At 36.4% G+C, this 25,897-nt stretch overlaps 1 protein-coding gene across 2 annotated transcripts in view; it reads left to right on the forward strand.

Annotated features, from left to right (window-relative positions):
* ME1 (malic enzyme 1) overlaps nucleotides 1-25,897 on the forward strand; it is a 155,954-nt gene that overhangs the window by 37,253 nt on the left and 92,804 nt on the right. For both annotated transcript variants that reach the window (XM_054280249.1, XM_054280250.1), the window contains exons 2-3: nucleotides 1,381-1,514; nucleotides 8,884-9,033. In XM_054280249.1, coding sequence (XP_054136224.1) covers nucleotides 1,381-1,514; nucleotides 8,884-9,033 — 284 coding nt within the window. The remainder of the gene's footprint in view (nucleotides 1-1,380; nucleotides 1,515-8,883; nucleotides 9,034-25,897) is intronic.

The raw sequence follows: 25,897 nt of genomic DNA on the forward strand, positions 1-25,897 counted from the left end.
ATGTGTATGTTTTAAAATAAGATGTATTTTCCAGTAAGGGGGGAAACCCTATTATAGTAATTAAAGTCCATATTTTATTCCTAATGTAAAGCCAAACACAGACATTCAGAAATTTTTTTCATTCCATTTGACTAATGGAAACAGGGAAAAGGAGAATTGCAGAGAATAACTGGATTGTCACTTTACTACTAGCTTGAGAAGATCCCTTAAAACTATGCAACTCCTTGAAGTCCAGTCACTTGGAACTGATTCTGAAGTGTGCGTGAGCACACGTGGCTTTTTTAAGCCCAAAAAAGTCTAGTGGAGATAAGGGGGATCAACACTGAATAAACTTGTGACGAGTGTTGACTCTTACTTCTTCCATGATTTTTCAAGATGGGATAGCAGCTGAAGACATTCATGACCTGTCTGGCCACAGAAAGTTCATTAGGGAAAAAAATGTAGCCTTTGTGTACACATTTGGAAATGAAATCTCACATACATGGAGAGCTACAGCAAAACAGTTGCTCATCTTTATTAAACTTGCTTTCCTTTCATTTCCTGTCTAGGGAAGGAGAAACACATTTTGGAAATGTTTGATGTTTTGTAAAGGGTTCATTATAAGATATTTCTTTTTCTTGAGTTGTCATTTCACTTAAGGTAACAGCTTGATTAATGTAATTATAGAGCACATAGTGTGATGGGGTTGCTTTAGGGCTTTGTTCCTACTTTTTTCAAGTCACAGTCACACAACCTCTTCAAAATTTAGATGAAAAATGGTGTACGAAATGTAGCCTAGTAAGATACAGGAAGATTTTGTAATATATTTTTGTTCCATACGAATCAAATCCTATTTCTGAGAAAAAAACAGAAACAAAGAAGAGCCTGTCTAGGTAAGCAAGCTAACTGGCTGTAGTTAGCACAGCAGAGTAAAGCTTCAGCAGCCAGAGTGCTCGATGCTGGTATGCTAAACCCACACTCATGTTTCTGTTGTAAATGCACCATCTTTCTTACAGTAGCTTGGGTAATTTCTGAAGATGATTTGGACAGACAGACCTCATTAAAAACTCAAAATTAGTGTAGTGAATATATGGCTGCTTTCTTCTTCAGCTGTAATTTAGCAGTTTTGCAGGTGCTACACTTGGACTACTCAGGAGATGTTAACTAGTTCTGTGCTGAGATGGAGTTATTGTATTTGTACAGTATTGTATTTGAGTCTTTTGTGGCTCAATAAAACCTTTTTCCCAAAATAATTGCACCATTACAAATTCTGTTTAATTTTAAATAGATTTTAAGTTGCTGACTTTCCTCGGGCTGTGATTTGCTGCAGAAGTTTTCTCAAAATAATTATCTCTTGTGTACATCTGTACATGAGTTTTATTTTTCTTTTTGTTTTTTTAGGGCATGGCTTTTACCTTGGAGGAGAGGCAACAATTGAATATTCATGGATTATTGCCACCTTGCTTTCTTGGTCAAGACGCTCAGGTTTATACAATTCTTCAGAATTTTGAAAGGCTGACAAGTGACCTAGACAGGTAAAGCATGGCTATGAAACTTTATCCTACTCACCAATTTATGAGTCACTTTCATAAAAAAATCCACTTTCACATTCAAAAAAAAAATCAATTCCTACTTTAAAATTCTAATCTTCCAGAGCTGTTCACATGAATTTTCTTTGATAACCAAATGATTGATACTGGTTATTATCACCAGGTGATAAAGGTCACTGGAAGCAAATGAACTCATGTGAAACTAAAAGTCAGTAATGACTTTACATGCATATAGATACATATGCATTAAAAAATAGTACTTTTGAAAAATGTTATAAAACTAATATGGAACATAGTATTGCTGTGCTTGGGTATTTTTAAGGAAAAAATCTGGAAAGGGCTTTGTGGAGGGATAGAATGTAAGAGAATAGTGCAGAAGGTAATCTTACACCTGAGGAGTTGCAGCTGTACCAATCACCAAAACAGGCCTGCCCTTAATAGGCCACAGCTGTGTCCAATAAGAAGACGGGTGCTACAAAAGAGTGGGTTAGCTGGGTGAGGTGAGAATTGGAGTTTGTTGGCTGTGCTGTGAGGAAGGAGCTTTCGGTGCTGTGAGGAGCTGTCCATGAGAAATTGCATAAAGGTGTGGCACTTCCACAATAAGATGACAACAGGGCTTTAAATATTTATGAATACTTAATTTTTTTCCTAAAAAATATTGTATTTTGTAGGCTCTAGAACAAAAATTTGTTTCTTCATTTCTTCCCCCTCTGCCTTGCTCTTCTCTGTCATGGGATGTCTTCCTATCAGTATGTAATATATGGCCTCTAGGTACCCATCTGTTGGTGACAAGGCTTTTTTATAATTTCAAGTTGCCACAACCTTTGTTTTTTACAGAGTCAGGATAGGATGAGGACAGCCTTCCTTGCAAGTAAAGACCTTGCAATTGTGCTGTCTTTTTTAGGTTAACTATTCTCCAGTGCTCTCAGGAAGGCCATTATCAGTTATTATCATAGAGTAGTAGCTTCCCAGGCTGGAGTATTTATGAGTTCCTGCATATAGAAAAGTGTAAAATTTCATGAAGCCCCCTGATTCAACCATTGATGTTACCATAGGAGAAAATGTTCTCTGTTCTTCTGTCTCCATCTCCTCCTTAACTCTGCATTGAGGTAGCCCCTTTGTGATATGGCTTATTGTTTTGTGTGTTTCAAAACATTTAAAGCAGTTCCAACTGCTTGTTTCAGCTTGAATTGCCAGAATTTCTCTTCACCTATAGCTTGAAAATGATAGGAAAAAAGGTCTTACCCCATTGTTATATGTGTTTTTTAACTAGGAAACAATTTTGCTCCTACTTCAGGTCATAGCAGAAAAACACTCCTGCTTCTCAAAACATCACAGATGGAATGTCACAGATCTAGCTATTCAGCATAGCAGTATTTTAATATCTTAATTCTTGGTTTTTGTTAGCAAAAAATTCTGGATATTCAAGTGGCTTTTTGCCAAAATGAAAAATTTCTTCAGGAAGAAAGAAAATATTAATCTATCAGTTTTAAATGACAGAGTATTGAAACTTTGAATGATGTGCCTTTTGAACTGCAGTACAACGCTGTATGCTGAAGTTTTGATTGTACTGGGAATAATAAAACAAAAATAAATATCTCCAAGTATTGTGGCAATACTTTGCAGCTATCTTTATTGTGTCAAAAAATAAGGAAAGATAAACCTGTCTGTCTTGGGTGTGGGGAAGGAAATATTTTTCTAAAGTGTAACTAATCCATGTATGATCGACAAAAATATTACAAAACAATAATGAAATATAATGTGGTTATAAATAAATGTAACCACAAACATTTGCTTCAGAGAATATTCTTCCAAAACTGCCCCTGTCAACATTAAGATCTGTAAAGACTTAATTAAACAAAAACTTGGTGTAATTATTTCCCACCTATGAGTTTTCTTTGGCATTTTCTCTTTGCCAAATACATAGTTGGGTCAGGAAGAAATTTGTTTCCTGCTCTTTGACCAGACATCTGTAAAACAGAAGTGCTAACGTTAGGTTATTCCATCCATGTGTCTTGAACATTAGACTGTAGCTTGCCATTTTGTACTATAAAGCCAGTTTTATTATAATGCCTGCTTTAGTATAAAGGTTATATTGTACTGTGCAGCTTTGCAGCACAAATTTATTCTTGTTAATTTGGTTTTAGTGATGCAGTTCAACTGAGAAATATTTGCAGAAATAACTTGAAACTATTACAAGTTAGGTTTTTTTCTCACTAATATTCTACTAGTCAGAATACTTCAAATAAGGTTTTAGTAATTAGCATCCAAAAAAAGTGAATAGCTGTGTTTATTTTTCAGGTTTTTTCTGTGATGCGTGTCTGTGCTATTTTCTCAGCTGTAATTTTGTAATGGTTCAAATATTTGAATCTTCTCCTTCCCCTTACAGTGTGAATAAATGTTGTGGCCCCATTTGTAATGCTGGAGAAGCTGTGGTGGGATCTCCATCCATGGGAGTGATTCCAAACCTGACTGAACATGGTCCTGGGCAAACTGCTCTAGTTGTCTCTGCTTTGAGGAGGGGATCAGATGAGGCAATCTCTTTTCCAATCTCAGCTAATGTATGCTTTCATAACTCACGTCCATAGTAGTTAAGAAATAAATTCTCAGGGATAATCTTGCATTGAGGCAAATTGCGCAAATTAAGTTAGGTCATCCCTTAAGAATATCAAATGATATAAATCCACAAGTACCCCCCAAGTGGAATTTTTTCTTTAAGAAATCATATTTATACTCTGTCTGAACACCCAGCAGATCTCAACTGACTATTCATGTCATGTTGTGTTTTGATAAAAAAATATTATCCTCATGTATTACTGGGGTTTTATATAGCTGCGATGTTTTCTCTATTTTTTTAGCAAAATAACACTGTTACATGCAGAAGTCTGCATTTGAGACCACTGATGAAAAGACTTGGTAACATTTGCATGAAGAAGATAATTCCTTTTAAGATTGTAAACATTGACATCTTGGGCTCCTTTGTAGATAAAATTTGTTTGTGAATTGAGAGTACAAAAATCTGCATGTGCAAAAATCTGCGTGTGCAAAATGTGACTTGCAGGGGTGTTTGTCTGACAATTTCATTGGAGTATGTCAGTAAAGAGCCTGCTTGCAGAGCATGTGCATTACATGTGGTGAGCTCAGTCCTTAAGGCAATATGTGAACTCTGGTCTCCTATATTTATAATCCTATCAAAGAATTTTAAAGAAGAGTGGATGTGATCCTGACACAATTATTCCTTGAATCTCTTCACTGATGAAGAATGTCAGAAGTTTTGGCTGTTTTAACTGGAACTTGAAATCTCAGGGGCTCCCTGTAAAGGCAGGTGCTCAAGGACAATCTTGCATAAGAGCATGCAGTTATTGTCTTCTACTGAGTATAGATGTCCTAAATTCAGGAAAACTCCCATGCTTCTTGCAGTATGCATCTGGTATAGTCTTTGCTCCCATAGAACCAGTTATTGAAAAGAGGTGAGGGGAGGCTGTTGTCTTCCTTCTGGAGCTTGGCAGTAGGTGTGTACTTGTGTGTTTTATGTCCAAATACCACAGATTAAGTACAGGCGTTTAGATATTGCAGTAGTGGAAGCTGTTAAATACCTTAGACAGAAAGGAATCATCTGATGAGACATAAATGCTGTGTATGGCAGCATTTTACACTGGCAAGATGGGCCTGGTTTTGCTTGGAAATAGGGTGTATGTTAATTCATAAAGCTAAGTTGCTAGCTAGTGCCATGGCATGACATGTTTTGGCACTGCTGAAATGCCTTTGTGAACTTGTAGCATGAAACTGTTGTACTCTGAAATACCAAGAGTTCATATACAAAATGAATGTGGAACAGCAGCAAGTCAATTGCCTGGTATGCTTGGCAAAAACGACACCAGTAAGAGGAAAAAATACTATTCCTCCAGCTTAATTTGGAAAAGCTGTGATGGATTCTGCAAATAATTTATTTTTTTCTCCCCTGTATGTTCTTAATTGTTTTTCTTCTTGCTCCGTATTGATACTAAAATTGTTGCTCCTGGCACGGTGACATCTTCTGCCTGAGCTTTTCTTTCTTCAAAGAGTCACGCTGTAAAATGTTATAATAGATGTGTTAACATTAGAGAGGGGCCATCAAATTGCTTTTCCAGAGAAGATGGTCTTATTTTGTTTTTTTCTTAAGGTTCTCTCTTTTTAATGAATTTTTATATAAATACTGATGAAGCAGAGTAATAGAGCTAAGTGTCTTCCACAGGTTAAAAATAATAGCCTTTCCTCCCACCTTCTTTGTTTACTCTCATATTTTTCAAGATAAGAGTAAAACAAAAGTGGGATTTGTTCTATTTTCACCTCTCCATTTGGCCTTGTAAAGTGTATGCCAGCAATAGTTGGGCCAGTTATCCTAAGAATTATCAGTAACTTTCTGATATTTATATCAGTTTTCTTTTGGATTTTGGATGATATGTGGGTTACATCCTTTTGTTGCTACTGTATTTCATTCCCTCCATAGTATGATACATTCTTAGGTGAAGTAAAGGCCAGGGGAGAAGAGTGACATGCTGAAATTTGAATGCTTGGCAGTTTCCTCTGTCTGACTTGCCAGACCTTGGTTTTTGTCCTCTGAAACTTTTCTCTGAAATCTTCATTCAAGACTCCTTGTCCAAGGACAGACAATACTTTTCTCCCTTTTTATAGCACAAGTGATTGTTTTCACTGTTTTATTATTTGTTTTCATTATGTTTTCGATTAAATATGGGTTTCAGTAAAAGATTCCATTAAATACTGAATTTTAAATATATTTTTAAACACAATGCTGAAAGGCACTTCATGCTTTTAGTTGTGTGGATACTTGGGTGTTGCTAAAAGATGCATACTTGTTGTCTAATGCATTATAAACAACCCTTCACTGAATATGAAGCATTTTTGGTTTTCCCTTTAGAAAGAATTTTTGAGAAATTTGATGCCCTTAACTAAGCAAATTGCAGTGCTGAGAAGGAAGACATATACCTGCCATTGAAAAAGCCTGAAAAAAATTGCACTTTCCTAGAAATGTTTTTCACTTTATAATAGTATTTCTTATATTTTCAAATATGTAATATTTGAAAATATAAGTAGGATGCAGTTAGTCCTTTTGCAAGTTCTTTAGTATATCATGAATAGAAAAGTGGCATGATAAAAACAAATAAGAAAATAAACCCCCAGTTTAACGCTGTACTACAGTAGAAATGGAGAGTTTTAACAAATGGTTAAAACTGCAGGTTTTTCCTTTGAAGCCCCGAGGAAGCCTTTTGCTAAGCTTTTAGTTTCTTTTGTGAAAGATTTCTTTACCCTGTTTAAAATCTGGGCTTGATCTGAGTAATAAGAAATGATGATGAAAAGGTATTTTGTACTCTTAAGCTACTCCTCATTTTAAAAGAAATTGATTTAAAAAACCCCAAAAAACCCTCCAGCAACTGCTTAGGAATGGTGCTGTGGCTCACATGGTGTTGAAATGTCCAGTATAGAGTGAGGGCCAAAAATATGCATGATGTTCTCTAACGTCACTTTAAATGTTCTACAGAAACAAAAGGAAAGTCTTCATGTGTATTTACAACTACATGTGCAAGAACTTGTATTTCAGGATAAATGTTGGGATAGTCCATCCTCAGGAGAAAGGTTTTAATAAAGAAAATGCTCTGAGAATTCAAGGACATTGCAATATATGCTATATCATAATGAAATACTGGGAAAGTGAAAGGCTCTAGGGAAACGTAATAATATGAAAGAAAATTAGCGTGTATGTATGAATATTTGTAGCTGAGAATTACAAGAGCAGGATGTAATTTAACCTTGGAGAACCTTCAAAGCTAATGTGTGTAATGGAAGGTGGTTCCAGCTGCCTCATGGTGATGGTATTTAGAGAAACTGCAGCTTTTGGTTTCTAGATCTTTATCTGTTTAGGGTCTAAAATACCCTTCATGACATAAAGGCAGGGATATTGTTTTGTCTCACATATGTCACCTCATTAAAGTCACCAACTGCCAAACTGGTTTCACTTGCCTTGTCTCTAGTGCTGATTAAAGGTTTACAGAACAGATCCCAAAAGGAGTGCTTCCCTGATAGACAGGGATAGGCAAGCTAAACTTGAATGGAATGCATTCAGATTTACTAAGTTGCTCTTTGGTTACCTGACTATATTTGTGTCTTCCTAAAGAATGAATTGGATTTTATTGAGGCACGTGATGCCAAGGTGTGCAGAAGGAAAGTTCATATTAATAATAGTTAAGTACACAAATATCTAGGCTTTTGGAAGGAATGTGTTTTATACGTATCTTCAACACTTGTGTAATAAAATGGTGGGCATACTAAACTTTTTGAGTATAAGTAATTAGTAATCCATTGCAAATTTAAAAAAACCCTACATAAATTGTATACGCAAGTTAAAGATTTTATATTATCCCATTGGTATATAAGACTACTTATTTTTTACAGGAATACTTAACATTGCTAAAACTAGTGAATAGACAGGTAAGGTGTAAGATCACCAAATTTCTAAATTTTAAGTGTTCACAAAGTGACAGTCATACCTATGTGAACTGGTATAACGTGAAGTCTCTCATAGACTGATATAATTTGTGACACTCAGCCCTGGCATTTGGGTTCCTGATTGGTATCTTGAAACAGTAATGTAATTATGCAATGTAAGTGTGATGGTAGTAAAAAGTAGTTCAAGCTAAACATGAACTTTCTTTCAGTCTTATTTATATGGTTCTTTTTTTCTCATTGGTTTTCTTTTTAAATAAATATAGAACTTCCTCAAAATTTGTTTTAGTTAGGAAATATAACATTGCAGATTTCAAGTCAAACATAGACTTAGGGGATGAGAGGCCATGTGTGTCTGCTTTGTTTTCAAAAGCTTTGTTTTTCAGTATTTATTTGAAGTATTAGTCTGGATTTAAGATAAATTTCTATCTAGGAAAGAGCATGCAAAGCTTAATGTTTTTACTTCTGTGTTCTTTGGGCAAGTGAGTAAACTTAAGTTATATTCAATGCTGGTCTCATTTCAAGTGGAACAACTGATATACACAGATAAGGTTCTGACAGACTAAATCCTCAATTGTAGTACAGTGTTTTATACCTGAGAGGGATTATCTTCCTGAGTATGTAGAGTTTGACAATTTTGTGATGGCTTCAGGTTCTCTGTGTCAACCAGTTTGTTATATTTTGTGTCTGAACCATTTGTGCTGTTAAGACTAGGAGGAATTTGAATACTTTCAATAAGACAGAGGCTGTTACAGAACAAACATAATTTTAACTTTCCAAACACCAAATCTATTTCTAAATCTACTTTATATGTTCCCTTGATGTCTGTCTAATTTTATGTAATTCTCCACAGATACATGCTGCTAATGAGTCTTCAGGACCGAAATGAAAAGCTGTTCTATAAAGTGCTGGCTTCTGACATTGAAAAGTTCATGCCTATTGTTTATACTCCCACTGTGGGGCTGGCTTGCCAACAATATGGTTTAGCATTCCGGAGGCCAAGGTATGTGAGTTTATACTTTAAATAAAAGTAATTGAATCTTATATTCCTCTTGGCAGATTTCTGTAAGGGTTTTCTAACAGCTGCATGTAAGCCAAAACTGCAGTAATTGAGATCATCCAAGCTACACTTTTGGTCTACATTAAGCAATAATTTGTGCATTTCTTATCTGCATTAAGAAGGCAAAGGGTTGGTTGATTTGCATTAAAATATGAGTATATTTTTAATCTTATTGACCGATTATAGCTATTAAATTGTATAGTATATGTACTGTATTATACTGTATAGTGTTACTATTATATTGTTTTAGAATCCTAGCTGCATATTAGAAGAAGACAGGAGAAGAATGGAACTTTAGTTTTAGTTTTGTTTTAGAAACTTGAAAAGCATAGACGTTTTCCTGTATAAATATTCATGTAATTGGTATTTTATACATACACACACATATATATATAAATGTGTTCAAACAATATGTGTACAAACTAAGAATGCATTATATATGTATCTACTGATATCTTAAAAATTATCACAAATCATCAAAGTGCCTGTTTCACTGCTTAATGATTTCTTTCTTCATAGGTTGGTTACTGGAGTGTTTTTATTCTGTGTACAATATATGTATTTATAAAATGATGAGGAAATGGTATGAAAGAAGGATGGACACTTCTGTTTCACTCTGCCTCTTGAACATGAACTCACCGAGTGTGAGTTGCTGTTTGAGAACATTGTGTATGTCACTGCCTTCATGTGCAAACTGGAACAACACCTTGGAGCCTTCTGCAGAATTTTCTGGCAAAGAAGGAGACAAATGAGCTATAGCTGTTAACAGAAATAGGTTTTTTACAGTGAAGGCATTGATCAAAAGTAAGAAGCTTTCAAGATGTAAGGGAACAAATGACTGCTTACAAATTCCTCAGCAGGAGATATTTCAGAGAGATTTATGGCTTCAAGGTTTTGTCCTTAATGTGAGAATCATTTTGGCCTTGTGACTGATATAATGAGTCAGGACCATCTGGTCGACTGCAGAAAACAAGAATTCCCACTTCTGTGCATATTAAAAAGTTCAAAAATACCTCAAGAATCCTTATTTAAACCTATGTAATGATCTGTGGCTTTTAGGTGCCTCCCTTAGTAAGAGAACTCATCTCCTTTTTCTGCTCCCGTATTTGCCACCATGGTGATTTTATTGGCCTTCCAGGAAGTGCTAAATGTGTCTGGAAATTAGGTCTTTGCTTACACTGGTCTCATTACTCCTCATTTTGATATTCTTTGCATACAAAATATTTCACAAGGAGCACCTCTGCCCGTGGATGTACTTTTCCCTTTCTCCCAGATGTGTGAAGCATCTGTGGAGAAAAACACCCAGTTTAATTAGAGTCATGGAATTGTTAAGTTTCCAAAAGACCTCCAAGGTCATTGAGCCCAATTTTTGACTGAAAACCACCATGTCAGCTAAACCATAGCACATTTCTTGAACACTTCCCAGGATGGTGACTCCACCCTCTCCCTGGACAGCCTGTTCCAATGCTTAACCATCTTTTCAGTGAAGAATTCTTCTTGATGTCCAACCTGAAACTACCTGGCAGAGCTTGAGACTATTTCCTCTTATCCTGTCATTCATTGCCTGCCAGAAGAGTCCAACCCCTGCCTGGCTACAACCTCCTTTCAGGCAGTTGATAAGGCAGGGTGATAAGGTTACCCTGATGCCAAGGTCTAACATTAGCCTCAGGGCTAAACAACCCCAATTCCCTCAGCCACTCCTCCCACAACTTGTGCTCCAGAGCCTTCATCACCTCTTTTGCCCTTCTCTGGATGTGTTCCAGCACCTCAATGTCTCCTTTATAGCAGGGTTGGAATGAAATGATCTTTAAGGTCCCTTACAATCCAAACCATTCTGTGGTTCTATGATCTTTAAACAAACTCTTTCCTGCTTAAGAAAATACCCACAATGCATTCTTCCACTGCACCATTGGAGATAGGGTTTTTTCCTTGAGAAAAAGATTTTCTAGATTATTCCAACCAACTATGCAAAGCAACCAATATAATTTAGTTTAAATTTGCATTCTAGACCATCCCTTAGTTAGCATTAAGCCTCATATACCAGCATACCTCATAAGCATCATTCTTCATGAGATGGATGGAGAAGAAAATATAAACATCAAATTTAATATTCTGCAGGAGAAAAGGAGTAAAAGATGTAAGATTTAGTCCAGGCTATATCATCTTACAATTTTGATGGATTTTTTTTTTCAAGAAGTTGCGATCAAGGAACAAGGTATAATCTGATCATACCTTGAAAAAAAAGTATTCTCACTGTAAGAACTGTCTGTATCTGCTTTATTCTGACTCATATGAATATGCTGTTTTTACAGAGAAGTGACTGTTTTTATTTCACAATGGTTTTTTATTTCAGAATATTTTTTAATATTGCCTCTTCCCACTGTTTGCTATTTCATAGTTTAATACAGATCCTGTTAGAAACAGACTTGGAGGTAAATGAGTTTAAAATTACTCATTTGCTGCAGAACATATTTATCTACAAAAAAGTTTGTAAAGCGGTGTCATTTAGTTTATGTCTGTAAGGATGTTTTCCAATATTCAGTTATACTTCTTTACCTTGTGAAATGAGTTTGAAGTGCCTGGCTTGCAAGTTATCTCTTGAGGCAAGGAACAGCAAAATTAATTTAGAGTTGAAAAAGTAGGTTTCTCATGGAATCATTAAATGAGATCATCTTCTGTGACTCCCTTAGTGTTTTTAGAAGACTTTATGGGCTCACATGATGTGCTTACAGTCACAGAAGGACTCTGGCTCAGGAAAAGGTTTTCATCCTGAAGCAATAGTTCATAATTTTAGAATAAACATTTGTGGCTGACCAGCTGACCATCTGATTAAGCATAATTTCTCAAGTGAACCAGCTGCAAAGTAACTTGACTCACTGGTTGGAAGCTCATCTGTATAATTGACATTTTTCTATAATAATCAACTATTGAGACTCAAGTCAAGATTGCATTACTTACTCTGAATATTCAGCTTTAAGTCCACCAGTTTAATGAAGAGTATTATTATAGAAGTAAACAGTACAGATCTGATAGCAGATCTGTAACATGCACCTACCTACACCACATTGTTATGTAAACATAATTTAGAAGACCAGTCTGTATGGTCTTCTTCCTAACTGTTGAGGGGGATGAGGGAAGAAAGAATCCTTCAGAGAGTTGGTCAGAGAAGGAATTTGGATCTGTACAGATAGAAGGTTACTTATGCTAGGAATATAGTGAGGTTCTGCTTCTATTGTAATGCTCATGCTATCATTAAAAACGTTATCTCAGAATCTCTATTAGATCACTTCTGGGTTCAGAGCTTCTCTCCATCATTTAAATTCCTAAAGAAAAAATTCTTCAGTTGCACAAGGCATGTACATAGATATGACAGCTTTTGATTACTTACCAAGAAAGAATCTATTTCTGTAAATAGATTTCTGAAATACAACAGTTCTTTCATCCAACAAGAATAAATATGGGAAAGCTCAATGGAAATTTCCTGTAAGAATCCAAAATCAACTTTTTACATTGTATAGAGAACACCCAGGAGTTTTAGATTCTTGTGTAAACTCAGCATTCAGAGAAGGGAGGTATAATTGCCAAGTACTGCTATGCTGAAGACTTTGGACGTTGTTAAAATGTTAGGTGACTGTTTATATATTGCCATTCCTAGAAGGAAAAGCCATTTCAATCAGAATATGATCAGAGCAAGCCTGAGAAGCTGATGCAGTTACACAGGCACGGCAGAGTTCTCTGAAACAATTTCCCAATGCAGGCACAGACTATCAGGCTGACTAGGAACCATTTTTAAAGCAGCTCTGTTGGGTCTGGTGGAGTCTCTTAAAAGGCAAAGTATGTTAGCTTTGAAATTGTTTACCAGATTTGCTCCTTACTAAAGTGTGTAGTCACTCAGCACATACAAATTTGAGACTTAACCCTTTCCTTATGTTTCTCAAAAAGAATGTATTTATTTACATTTATTTTATATATTTACATTTACAATGATTCAGATGCACGATATTGAATGCAAATGTTGCAAATGTGAGTTCTTTTTTGTTGACAAATATTTACATGCTGAGATTGCCAGCTGTAAGATAGCATCACTTTTTAATAAAGAAAAGAAATAGAGAATGGGGCAATATTTATTTTCTGTGACAGAACATACAAAATGTTAGACCTTGGCATCAGAAGTTGCAGTCTGCTTGCCAGCACAAGGTTGATCCCTTGATACATTTAATAATCTTTTTGTGGTTTTTAAGGAGGCTTTTATTGGAATTATTTTTCTTAATTTCAGTGGATGTCTGTGGCATCCCAGTCTCTTCAAAAACCAGATTTGGTTAGTAGAGGCCAGAAACTTTTCAAGTACTCCATGGTCATATGAGCCAAGAAAGTTCAGTTCCTGGAAGTTTTTTGAGACTCTGTCTCTCCTTCAGATCTGTGGTGATGTCTTGATTGAGACTACTAGAATGTCTGGATTTATTTCAGACATTTCTGGTTACTTCTTCACCAGTATAACAGCTCCCTTAGGTTTTCTTTCAGCACATCTAGATGTTTTTTCCTCCCCTAAATAAGCATATATTTGTATACATATATCTATTTAGGGATTTTATTAGTATCTTCATTTAGTTAGATGTGGTTATTTTGTAACATAAAATTATATTAAAAGATGTAACAAAGCACTAGTTTCACAGTTATTTTTCCTAGTATTTTCTTCTCTGAAAACTATATAGAATTTTAATCTGTAAGTGGGAAAAAGGAAATGTGCAGGCATTTTAACTGATCTCTTGTAAGATCTTGACTGTTAGGACAGCATATGCAATCAAAATATTTTGCAATTAAGGCATAAAGAACAGCAAAATGTTTCTTTGAAAATAAACTGTTGGAATTCTGTTCTACAGAAGGATCTGGTTTCAGAGGCAAATTATTTTGTAGCATTTCAACAGAGAGTTAGTATACCTGTAGCATTTCTTCTAATTTTAGACAACCTTGTGCTTAATGGCTTCTAGAGCCTTATGATGATGCCAGTTGCAATCTCTCACCAAGGAATTTTGGAATACATTTTGGTCATTTTTCACTTTTGTCTTTTGTGAAGATGACAACTGTTGACATATTCCAGGCAACTTTTTTCTCTTTCCTTTTTTTTTCTCCCTGTGTATAGGCTTTCCATTGAGTTCATTGCATCCAGTAATTTTACTTTCTGGCATGATTCTGATCTGCTTTTACTTTCATCAAGCTAAAACTTTGCTTAGCATTCTGTTGCTTCTGTGGCTTGAAGGTAAGACTAATAGAATCTTCCCAGCAAAATATTTGCTCTGCTCTGAAAAGCTGGAACAGGAGAATTAGCAGAGTGTTGAACTCCTCTTTTCTCCTGGAATGTCTTGTAGACTGGATTGTTCCCAACATATATTTAACTTGTTCTGTCAGCAGACAGTAATGGTGCTGCAGAGAAAGGTGTGATGATCTTGCACAGATGTCAGTGGGTCTCATTTTGGTCATAGAGTGCTTTGTAAATATTAAGCCAGTTTCTCATGTAAGAAGTTATTGGAGGAAAAAAAGTTCTGTTCTTGATTTTTGAAAACAATGATATTCTTCCGTTTATATGCATGTAGTCATCAGGTCTCTCTAGAACTGTTAAATTCATGGTTTTTCATAATATTTTGGCAATATGTTTCACCATTTAAGTACAGTGTAAATTTTTATCTTTTTATTAAACTTTCACCTCAGGATAAAATCATGAATGATTAGCCTGTGCCAAAGTGAGAGTAGGTAGTGCTGACCTAGCAGTATGAAATATAACATCCTCCGTGGTTTTTGTAGGTACTTGGTGCTTGCATGTAGGTATAACCTACAGTACTTGGAGGGGGTGGTACTTACAGAAGTAGCACTTGGAGCTGTTCTTCCATTTAGTCTTGTCTGAGTTGGAGCTTTATCTATTATTAGCCTCTTCCTGTTCTCGTAAACTTCATACATGATTTCTTCTGCAGGTAATATTTCAGGGACTTTTGATCACAGTCATAAAAGCTTTATCCTAAAGCACATCACAAGCATGGAATTTCTGGCTTTCAGACCTAAGTTTGTAGGTGCATTGCTCTGTTTTTTCTGGATGGAGTACATCTTGGCTGTGAGCAGGAGGAAATGAGGCCATCCCTTCTCAAAACATAACTCTCAAAATGTTTGGCAGCAGTCATTGTTTGGTCATTCTTAACACAGTCTTCTAAGGAAGACGGCTAGCAAGACTCAGTGCTCTTCTACAGACATCCTTGGTGGTTTCTGAGCAAGAGGGCCAAAATTAAAATACTGGCCATGCCTTTCTGTTCCCTTGTTCACTTCCTTCACAGAGTTCTGGATGTTTCCAGGGGATCCCTGTCCTCATTTGGCTTGTACTGTTATTTTTTAATAATTTCTACTATTTGTTGTGTGAGGTTAGAACTGAATGTTGTCCCTTCTCCACAAATTTGGGGGACTCAAATTTATCTTTTCAAAGGCATCTGCACTTTGAGCTAATGGGAACTTATTTCTGTGGATTTTGGCATGTGATTATCTTTCTTATTTCATTATATCCTACTAAGACAGTCCTCTGAAACAAAGAAGTTTCATACAGATGCTTTTCACTAAATGGGAAAGACAGTTTGTGTGACAGTAAGTAATGCAGTATTTATTAGAACCTTCTTGTTCCCTTTACTAAAACAGTCATCTTGTGGATCTACGTGCAAAAGACTGGACAAAAAGTACATGATCCCAAGTGAAATGTCTTTACTCTGACTAATCTTTTCTTTCTAGTGCCAATACCGCATAAAAGGTAGGCTATATCCTTTGCAACAAATAAACCATGTATCTGCATTTTAAAATAAGGTATTATTTTGGCATGTTACAGTTTCATATCAGCAACTACTACTTGTATCAATGTATAACCATGTTACTCTTCAATGTCTTCCTATTTTCCTGGAGTTTTAGGGAGATTTTGACTCTATGCCTGCCTTCTGGTTACAAGCTCCCCAATTTCCCAAAGCAATATATTCCTTAATGAGATGTACTTTAGGAGCAGAGATTTTATTTCAATTTCACACCTTTACGTGGCCAAGGATTCCACTGGCAACACTACAGTATCAGGTCATACAGTACAGGAGAGGTCTATTTATTAGCTCTGTCGGACTCTATACAAGCCATATTTATCTACTAAAATTTTCCCCTCATGAAACAGCCTCTGTAAAACTGACAGATTTTTAGTTTCCTAATTGTCAACATCATTTGACATCCAAAACAAATCTTAAGAGTCATTTCCTTTCAATAAGAGAACTTTAGCTTTCCTTAGTTGAATACCTTTTCAAGGACAGCCTATCAAATCCCATGCAGTGTCTGCATATGATGTTTCTCCATCCTTCCTTTTGTACAGAATGATAGGTACAGTTGCCTCCCTTCTGCCCTGAGTGGCTCTGGGACAGCCCTGAAGTTGTAGCTTGCTCTTTAAAGTAGTTTGCATGTTATATCCATCTCCATGGACTGGGATTCTGACCATTCTAGTACTCATTTAGGACAACCCAGACAGCAGCAGTTTGTGTCACATGAATAAACAGACAACTGTGACAGAAAACAAACACCTTGCAATTCATTGCTTGGGAAGTACTCTTCCCAAGAAGAATGTGTGGGTATCTTTCTCCCTTCCTAGGGCTATGCTAGGGAGGGGAAAGAGCTTCCTTCCAGATACCAATGGGATGAAAAATAAATGGTGTTGCTGTGTGTGTTTACAATTAGGTATCACCAGCAGCAGGGATTTTTGCATTGGTAACATGAGCTCGTAGCAGAGAACTGCTATATTTGACTGATAAACATCTAGTGCAGAATTTTTTTTAATATTCAGATCTTCTTTGAGATAGAGGAATCCTACTCTGTCCTTCTATGCAAAGAGTTTTCCATGTCCCCAGTAATTCCTGACGTTATCATCTGATACTGCAAAACAAGGTACCAGTAGTATTCAAATGAGCTGTCAGTGATTTAGAAGCATTACACTGCTTTATTAGCTTATTCTGTATATATCCCAGCCCATGCCCAGAGGATGTTTTCCTTTAGGGGTGTGCTTACACTGGAGTTTCTCCAGCTCTCATTTTCTGTACATTTGTTGCACGTTCTTTGGCACCACCCAAATCCCCTGCTTCCCCATTCAGCAGCTTCTCTGTTCAAAATGCTGTCATTACTCAGCAGTCCAACACTGTCTCATTGTTGCATTTCCAACACAAGCTTTCTAAAGAGATAGTAATGTCTTAAAATGAAAAATGAAAAATCAAAAGTGAAGACAAAGTATAAATATTTTCAGCCTTTAAGAGCATAACAAATGGGATGATTGTGTGTTTTAATACATCTTGTGTTTCTCTGTATTTATAGCTAGATGTTTTGGTCCAGGAACTTTTTACATACTACATTTGGGAGAGCCATATGCATAGGAGGCTTCTGGAAAAGACAAGAAAAAAAAGTTTTGGAATAGAAGTGGACCCTTTTATTTCTTGCAAGATGCTTCCATCCCTTTTTAGCAAAGTTTTACAGCTGCATAAAGTTGTTTTCTTATGGGCACAGCTGAATTAAAAATGTCAGCAGCGTTAATTATAATATACTTAAAAATACTCGGTCAGAATAACATTACTGAATCTATTGTAGAGTAGCAGTAACATCATGTAATTTGCAGCTGTGTGGAGAAAGGTTTGTGAGGCATCTGACATCCTGACCACTGCTCTTTCAATTAATTCATGGCACTGAATGTCAGTTCTGCTTTTTGGCTAATGACTGTTGGGTGATTAAGCCACACACATGAAATTCACTGTCTTTTAGAAAATGGTGGGTAAGAGCCTGCTGGGAGCATAGATCAAATAGATAAACGTGCATGAACCAAACAAAGCAATTTGTTATTGTAAGAAAAGCAAGGATTTCCAGCTGAAGGCAGACAGTGATATAGAAGGCTTAAATCAACTGGCAGAAATAAGGGAAACATTTACTGAGAAACACACAAAAAAAGAACAAGCTTCAATTTTTACTGAATTAGAACCGATGCCTTTAGCACAAAGATGGTCAAAAGCAAGTTCACATTTTTGCTTCTTAATTTCCAAAGTGACTACTTTTAACATGAGTTTTTGTTTAGTCTTAAAAAAGAAGGGAGTTTAGGGGCTCTCACATGTTCATTTTAGGACTCCAGTATACTGAAATTAACTATTTTTTTGTCATTCTGGTGGAATTTTCCACCTAAAGGAAGAGCTTCCTGTTCCTGAGATGAAGCTGTAATGCAGCTTACAGAGACACAGCAGCACATTTCCATTTCAAAAGTTCACAATATTATGACAATTTTAATGTATCAGGGGGTATTTTTGGTTGCTTTTAATTTTTCTCTTAGTGTTCTTTAGATTTATTGAAAGCACAAATGAATGTACAGGCTTGCTGCACTGTATGTTAAGGGTCAGGTTATTCATACAGCCTGTTTTAGGCAACAGTATGTCTGAGAGTTTCCCTTGGTCATCCAAAAGGAGCTTCTTAAACATGACTCATAGATATTTGCCTCTGGCAATGAAAATATGGAACATGGCTTGCATTCTGTTCAAATATTGTTTTTTTTCATGAATAAGTAGTATCTGAGTATGGGGAACTTGTCATTCTCAAGAAAATAGTGTATTGAAAAAGATTTCCGTTTTGCCTTATTCTGCAAGCAATGTGCCTATTTCTACTTTTACTTTGCCACTTAACGTGGAATGTAGCAATGCTCCAGTTCTTGCATTGAAATGGAATTCTTCATGAGGGTGGTTGTAATGCCAGTCATTTGGTGAATGGTTTGTTCATTGTCTTGCAGTGAAACAAATGTCGTCTTTGAAAGATGGCATAAAATATGCCATGTAGGCTTCCAAAGGCAATGTCCTCAGAAAATCTTGTGTGCTTTCTGACACTGGATTTGAGCCTTTGATTCCCTTGAGGAGGCTGGAAGCTCCCTAGTGACGTTTCAGAAACGCTTCTGTTGTGACTGCTAGATGATGATATTTGAATACCCCATCACCCAGAGCACTGGCTGTGACTCCTCTCTAGGTCCTTTCTGTATCCTGTGCTTTGTTTCCTGTATGTGTGTAGTGAAGATCAGCAATATCAGGTTGTGTTAGCTGAGATCGTTGCATGCTGTGTCTTTTCCCCAAAATGTTGATTCTGACTTCATTAAATGAAAATCTTTATCTGGGGTCACGACTGAATTTTTATTAAAAGGAAGGAAAGTATAAGGCTATTTGTCTCTGATGGATGAGGTTAATTTTTAGCACAATGGCCAGATATATTACAGATTTTTAATGCCCAAAATGTTTCCTTGGGGTTCCATCTGTTATAATTATTTTCTCAAATTTTATGATAAAGGCTTCTAGTAATTTTTATTGAGACAGAAAACCATTACTTTTTTCTTAAATATATTTGATTCCTATGATTAAAACCGCTTTGTATAGGTAATATATATGTCCTGGGTTTTTCTGGAAAAATATTAATACTTCTTCTGTGAGTGAATTTCAGAAAACAACTGGTGTGTTGGAACTTTGTTAACATCAGATTACATAAGTCTTAAGAATAATCATGCTGCTTCTCAGTTTCTCTATCTGAGATAGAGCTGGACCTGCAGCTGTTTTCCCCATGTTAAAAGTTGTTATTGAACACAGTACTAAAAATTTGGTCTGTGTCATACATTCATTCATGCAGTAAATTTAACAGGAAGTAAGTGCAGAAATAGCTCTGCTCATCAGCTTGTTTGCATTTTTAAAAATGTGCAGATGGTAGAGGGAGATTTATACTTTTTCAGAGTGTTCATTTTCAGCAGTTAGAGCCAGCTCTACTAATGGAAGATGGTGTCTCATTTCAGAAGTAACTTTTTCATTGAAGTTGGGTAGGATATGCCATAAGAATAAGCAATTTTTAGTAAGTTTTCACTTTTGTCCTGGTTAATAGTTACTGAGAGCAAATTATGGTGATTTAAAGGTCAGTTAACAGGCCTTAAAGGATGTTATTGTCTAAATACAGGAAATTTTCCATGTTCCAATGAGCCAAGGCAGCACAAGTTGTTGAAGTAAATAAGGACAGTGATCTCACTTGTTTGAGTATTTCACAGTTTAAGTAGCATTTAAAAGTTGGGTTTTTTTAGAAAAGCATCACCAGCATTGCAACATGATGTTCATGGCTTTCTACGCAGTTAACATTTGCATAAAATAATACAAACATGATAACTATTGAAACAGAACAGTAGGTTATTTTTTGTCTTAAATATGAATGAGTCTGGCTCTGGTAAACTGTTCTGTCATTCACGGTCTTCAAATACTTCTATTTGTGCCCATTAGAGTGTAAGTAATTAAGTTATTTATTGAGCAACTGTCAGAGGAATTTAAGTAGCTTCTGGAGCAAAAGAGCTCCAGTGCTTAAACCATAGTATTTTGCAATCTGCCTTTTCCTTTGCAAGCAAACACATCCCATTGAATTGCTGCTGTGTGGTTAAGCAGCAATACATAAAAGCTGATTGCCTAGATTAGTGGTACTTTAGGAATATAGTAAAATCAATAAATTCATGTTTTAAGGAGTGACTATAAAGATATTATTTGATTTAGTCTTTTTCTGTATGAGAAGTATGCATCATTAGTTTGGACATTCAGACCACGAAACGCTGTGCAAGTAGAGGAGGTGAGGCACTAAATGAAAAACAGTGTTAGATATCTAGATATACAGTAAAGAGTATTTTATATGAGTAATGCAAAATGTCTGCAATGACTAAGTCCACGAAGTTTTTGCTATGAAGTATTTTTAGTGTAGTTTGAGGTGAACATTATGGTTTCCAAAATTAACTAGAGATTTTTTGATTATTAGTCAAGTGTCAAGTTGTGATTATTCTTGGTACCATGTAAAATTGGTTCTAAAGTTTTCCAGTGCAAGGCTTGTAATGGTGTTACTCCAATTATTTTCACAATATAATTTTTTGGGGGTTAATGAGAGCAGTCGAGGTTGGGTTGCTTCATTGCATTGCTTTTTATGGTACCAAAGCCTTGACTTCTTTGCCCACTTCTGGAGCCTATCTGGTGGGCATTTTACAGAGTAAAAGCAACATGTTTCAAGAAAAAAGATGTTTTTTACAAAAATCTGTGTATGTTCAAACTCATAATTCTTGGTAGCAAGAATCTCAAGGAGCTGGAAAAGTCCAGACCTTTTGGAGAAAAGTAGTAAGACAGGACTGATGCAGATTTTGTCTCTTCTCCTTTGTCATTTGCCTTCAGTCTGTACTGCTATGGGCAGCTTCTAATTTTTTTTTCACTGTCACCCACTCTCTTGTGTTACAATTTAGAAAATATCTGCTGTATGCAAGCTCTGGAGCCTGTTTCAGGTGCAGAAGGGCAGATGGGGCAATGTCTGTGATCTGGCCTTGCTGCAGGTTTATCAGGAGTGTTACAGCAAGTTACATAACTCACTATGTTGCAAATTGTGGAATAGCAGCCCCTGGTTCCCTGCTTCCCTAATCCCACTTGAGGCGGAAGAGGGAATGTGCTGAGACCTGAGGTTGGTTTTCTGAATAAACCCAAGATGTGGGCAGAAGGAATTGTATGTGGAAGTTCCTGGAACCTATGGGGTTGTTTGAACCAGCTCTTCTGACCGAGTGCCCCTTGGATCAGTCTCTGTGAATCACACAGTGTCCATTGTCTTTTGTCAAAGAAACAAGGCAGAGCCATGGACTCTGGTTGAAGATCTTGGGTAGGCTTGAGTGCAGTGTGGGTACTATATTCACTTCTGGCAGCATCAGAGCGCTGCAACTCACTGGGGCTTGCATTAGAAAAATTATAATCTTAAGTAGCTATCTACCCCAGTTGTATTTTTAATTTTTTTATCATTATAATTTATTTTTAAATAATGTTTTAGCATTTGTACGAAAAGATTTTCCTAGCATCTGAATCTTTGTGTCACTAGAGTTATGTACCTTCTATTTCTCCTAATCTTTTCCTTTCTTTTCTGAAACTTCATTCCCCTGAGGCCGTATTTTCAAATGCCAGGCTTACAGCTGCTGTCTTTCTGGTTAACTTTATCACTTTCCTGTTTTAAAGGCTAATTCATGTTGGATACTGTATGGTTCTGTAAGTGGTCCAAAATGTACTTCTCTCTTCTCTGTAGATGTTATTTTTAACTGTAGTGACTATTGAAGCATGGCACTCACTAATAGGGATTGATGAGCAGCTTTGATGGACTTGGGCATGGGAAAGAAGAGGCTGCCAACACTGGATAAAAGACTGTCACGAAACAGTGTTTTTCAGAAGAGATTCTTAAAATAAAACTTAATGCTGGTTTGCTCCTGTAGCTGAAGATAGACTGTTCAGACCCCTTGACATAAGCATTTCCCATTTACAGGGATTATGAAGACTATGTTTTTCTGTATTTTAATAATTTCCCTACACTCTTATGCCAAATTGGGCATTTGAGTCGCTATAAAAATACAGGAGGCTTTTGTTATTCTTTTATGTATAAAAAAGTAGAGTTGGCAGATGTTAGCATCTCTTTCAGAGTATTTGATGTCTTCTACAAAATAAATTTTATAATCAGTAGTCATTTACAAAACCAAACACTAAGAATGAAATAACACATGATACTTATAAACTTTTGTGTTTTTAGGATTAGTATCTTACCCTCATTGTCATTCATATGCTGGTAGAATTTACTTTTTTATGAGCTACATCTTGCTCCACACTTTCAGAGGTTTTAGCAGTACCTACTGTTCTCTTAATGCTCCTGTCCTATTTTTGATTTTTTAGTTTTAGTCTTTATTTTGCTTCTTACAAATTTTTCTGTTTAAATATCATTTGAGTGTGCCACATCTAGAATATGTAAAGCCCAGGTTTCTTTAACACAGATGAATTCAGGCTGACACTCAGTAGCAGCTGCTATTTCAGCATCAGCTATTTTATGTATTCAAAAACATATTAGTGTATTGCAAAGTAATGAAATTCATCCCTGTACAAAAGGAAAGGTAAAGAAAATAAACAAAGCTGTCAACAGCTGCATTTCTTAAATCAGCCCATCTCTTGTATTTAATAGGCCTCAGTGGTCTTGCAATGCAAAGGAACTTGCTATGGTAAGGTGTAATGAAAACATTGAGGATATTTTATATGAAGAAATGAGACCACATTAAACAGTCACAATTGGAATTGTGGTGAAAAAAGAGCAGAATGTTCTTTGGGGAGGATCTAAGTACTCTTAATTCCTAGTACAAAGTTTGTATTGTATTGCTTTTTATGATTTTAAAAATACAAGGGAATTTCAGTGGGGACTAGGGAAGTAGAAGTGGTTTACCTGTTTCATACCAAGTGCAGAAGCTTGGAAGAGTCGAAGAGTCTAGGCTGAGAAATATGAGAAATAAACTTTGTCTTGCCCCTGAGATTTTTTTTTTTAATTTCTTTGGGGTTTTTTTTTGGTGGTTTTTTTTTCTTGTTTTTTTTTTTTGTTTTTTTTTTTTTTTTTTTTTTTTTGTTATTATTATTGGGCTTTTTGGTTTGGCCTGCCTGGGGAAGTGAAGTCACCTCTACTGTAACTCTATGTACAGTTCATAATTTAAATAACAGTCTTGAATATGTAGGGTTGTGAGAAAAGTCTGAACTTCTTTCCATTAAACATGTTTGGCATTTTCTGAGACATGTTAAGATTGCCTCCTGTTGTTATAAGAAGAGGAAAGAAAGGATTATTCTGTTACAATGACACATTTTCCTAAACTGTTCTTTAATAGAAAATAGACAAATACATTGCTGGTAGATCATTGCTTCCTTGAAACATAATAAACAAATGCTCCATTTAATTCTGTTGACTTTGTTCTCATAGATGAGAATTTTAATAAAACAGACCCAAATCATGTCCTGTAGAATGACCTCCACATAACTGGTAAAATTTGCTGCAGTGTAGTGAGCTCAGTGACCCAAAATAGATCCACCCTTTGTTGAGAGGATCTTGATGTCCTCATGTGGGCTCCCCCCCTTACTCTTCAATCTTACTGCTGGTGTGATGAGAAGAAAGGAGGCATAGTTACTTCTTTGTCAATTATTCCTCTGCTGTAGTTTCATACATTTTCTGGCTAGCTGCAGTGGGTGTCACTAGCAGTGCTTGCTTTGGCTGGGCTGGTATCAGCCAGTCCTGAGCTGGGGGCTCACTGGGGAAAACTGGTTCCAGATGAGCACTTCTGCAAATGTGCTTAGGCAAGTTCTATCATATGTGCTTAGGCTAGAAAATCTGCACTGTGCCATGTTCAAAATGAGCACATTAATTAGAACACTGATCTGAGGCTGCAAGCTTCAGAACAGTTTTAACTCGCAGTTTTGGTGATTGGCCTTCTTGCCTTGCAAGAAAAGATACTATGTATAACTGAGATACCAATTAAAATAGAAAGGACCACACTGTGCTGTAAAACCTACAGTTGCTTTTCCAGTGAGCTTGCCAGCCTGGACTGCTCTGAAAATGTGTGCAAGAGAACTTAATCCTGCTTCCCCATGAGTTGCTCTTCTTCTTAGAAATGTGAATATGTGCACACTGAAAAACAAACAGCATATTATTCCCCATAATATTTTCCCTGTGTCTTGCTTCTTTCTCCATGTGATTGTATGTATTACTTGTCCGTGTGATTGTATGTATTACTTGTGCATCTGCTTTAGCAGCCCCATCCTGAAGTGCTTTGTCAGACAAGTGCAAGTGCACATCCTGCAGGCCATCTTTTCCTCATCCAGCAGAGCAGGGTGTGCATCACTGGCATGATAGTGCTTATTTTTATCATTAACATTATACTAAAATGGATAATTCAGTCATATTTCCAGACTGAAATCCGTGTAGAACTGAATCCCATTTAAATCATCTAGCTTGCCCCATGCTTCATTCTTCTTGTAGCTGTGCTGTGATAGCTCCAAAATAACTATAATGTCTGCTAGGTAGCCAAATTGCTGGCTACCTTTTCAGCTTTTCAGCCCTATCCCACTTAAAATAAACGTATGCAGTTGTTAATTTCCCTAGCTATAGCACGACCTCATGGAAAAGAAAAGAAAACCACATGTAATGCTACCTTTTGATGGCTTTCTGCAGGTAGACTTGCCAGTGAATTCAGTCCCAGTAATACCAGCTGAGTATTCTTGTGGCTGACACCTTTGTGAGTCAGGGTTCCTCTTACCAACCTTGTGTATCTACCTGCAGAGAGCACCTTACAGAAGAAAAGTGCTTTAGTTAAAGAAATGAAAGATAACTAAAAGAGATCCAGATAAAAGAAGAAAAAAAAATAATCTCTCTTATTCTGTTCCCTTAAATTTAAGAGCATCTTCCTGGTCAGGCCAATGTATCCAGAAATGTCTTACTAAACTACAGAAATAATGGAGGGAGAGGAAGAAAGAGGAGAGTGGAATGCTTTTGACATCACTATTTACACTTCAGCTTCTATTTGCCTTTGTGGCTTGAATCTGATCCTGCTTGAACAGATTTTTGAAATACGCTCTCAATACTTATTCAAAGGTCCTTACAAATGTTCTAACAAAATTCCTTCTGGAGCAGCCACCCTGCCTTTATTTTCCTTTGCTGGGGAATTTATTCCATGGTGACCTCTCTCCCTAGCTTGCAAGGAAGAGGGCATTTAGGCACACTGGGCTGGGCTCTGACTCTTTACAAAATCAATACAAAATCTTGCTTCATTTAACACAAATCTATTGGGTTGGTGTAAATTGGAGAATGGAGACAAGGAGAGGAGTGATCCCACAAGATTGCTTTCTTCCAGCATTCTTTGCTTGCTTTCACACTCTGTCACAGCTGTCTCTTGAGGCTAGCAATTTTGATA

This window comes from Melozone crissalis, unplaced genomic scaffold, assembly GCF_028551555.1.
Source record: "Melozone crissalis strain CALT ecotype California unplaced genomic scaffold, PUWL_Pcris_2 ptg000027l_1, whole genome shotgun sequence".
NCBI lineage: Eukaryota > Metazoa > Chordata > Aves > Passeriformes > Passerellidae > Melozone > Melozone crissalis.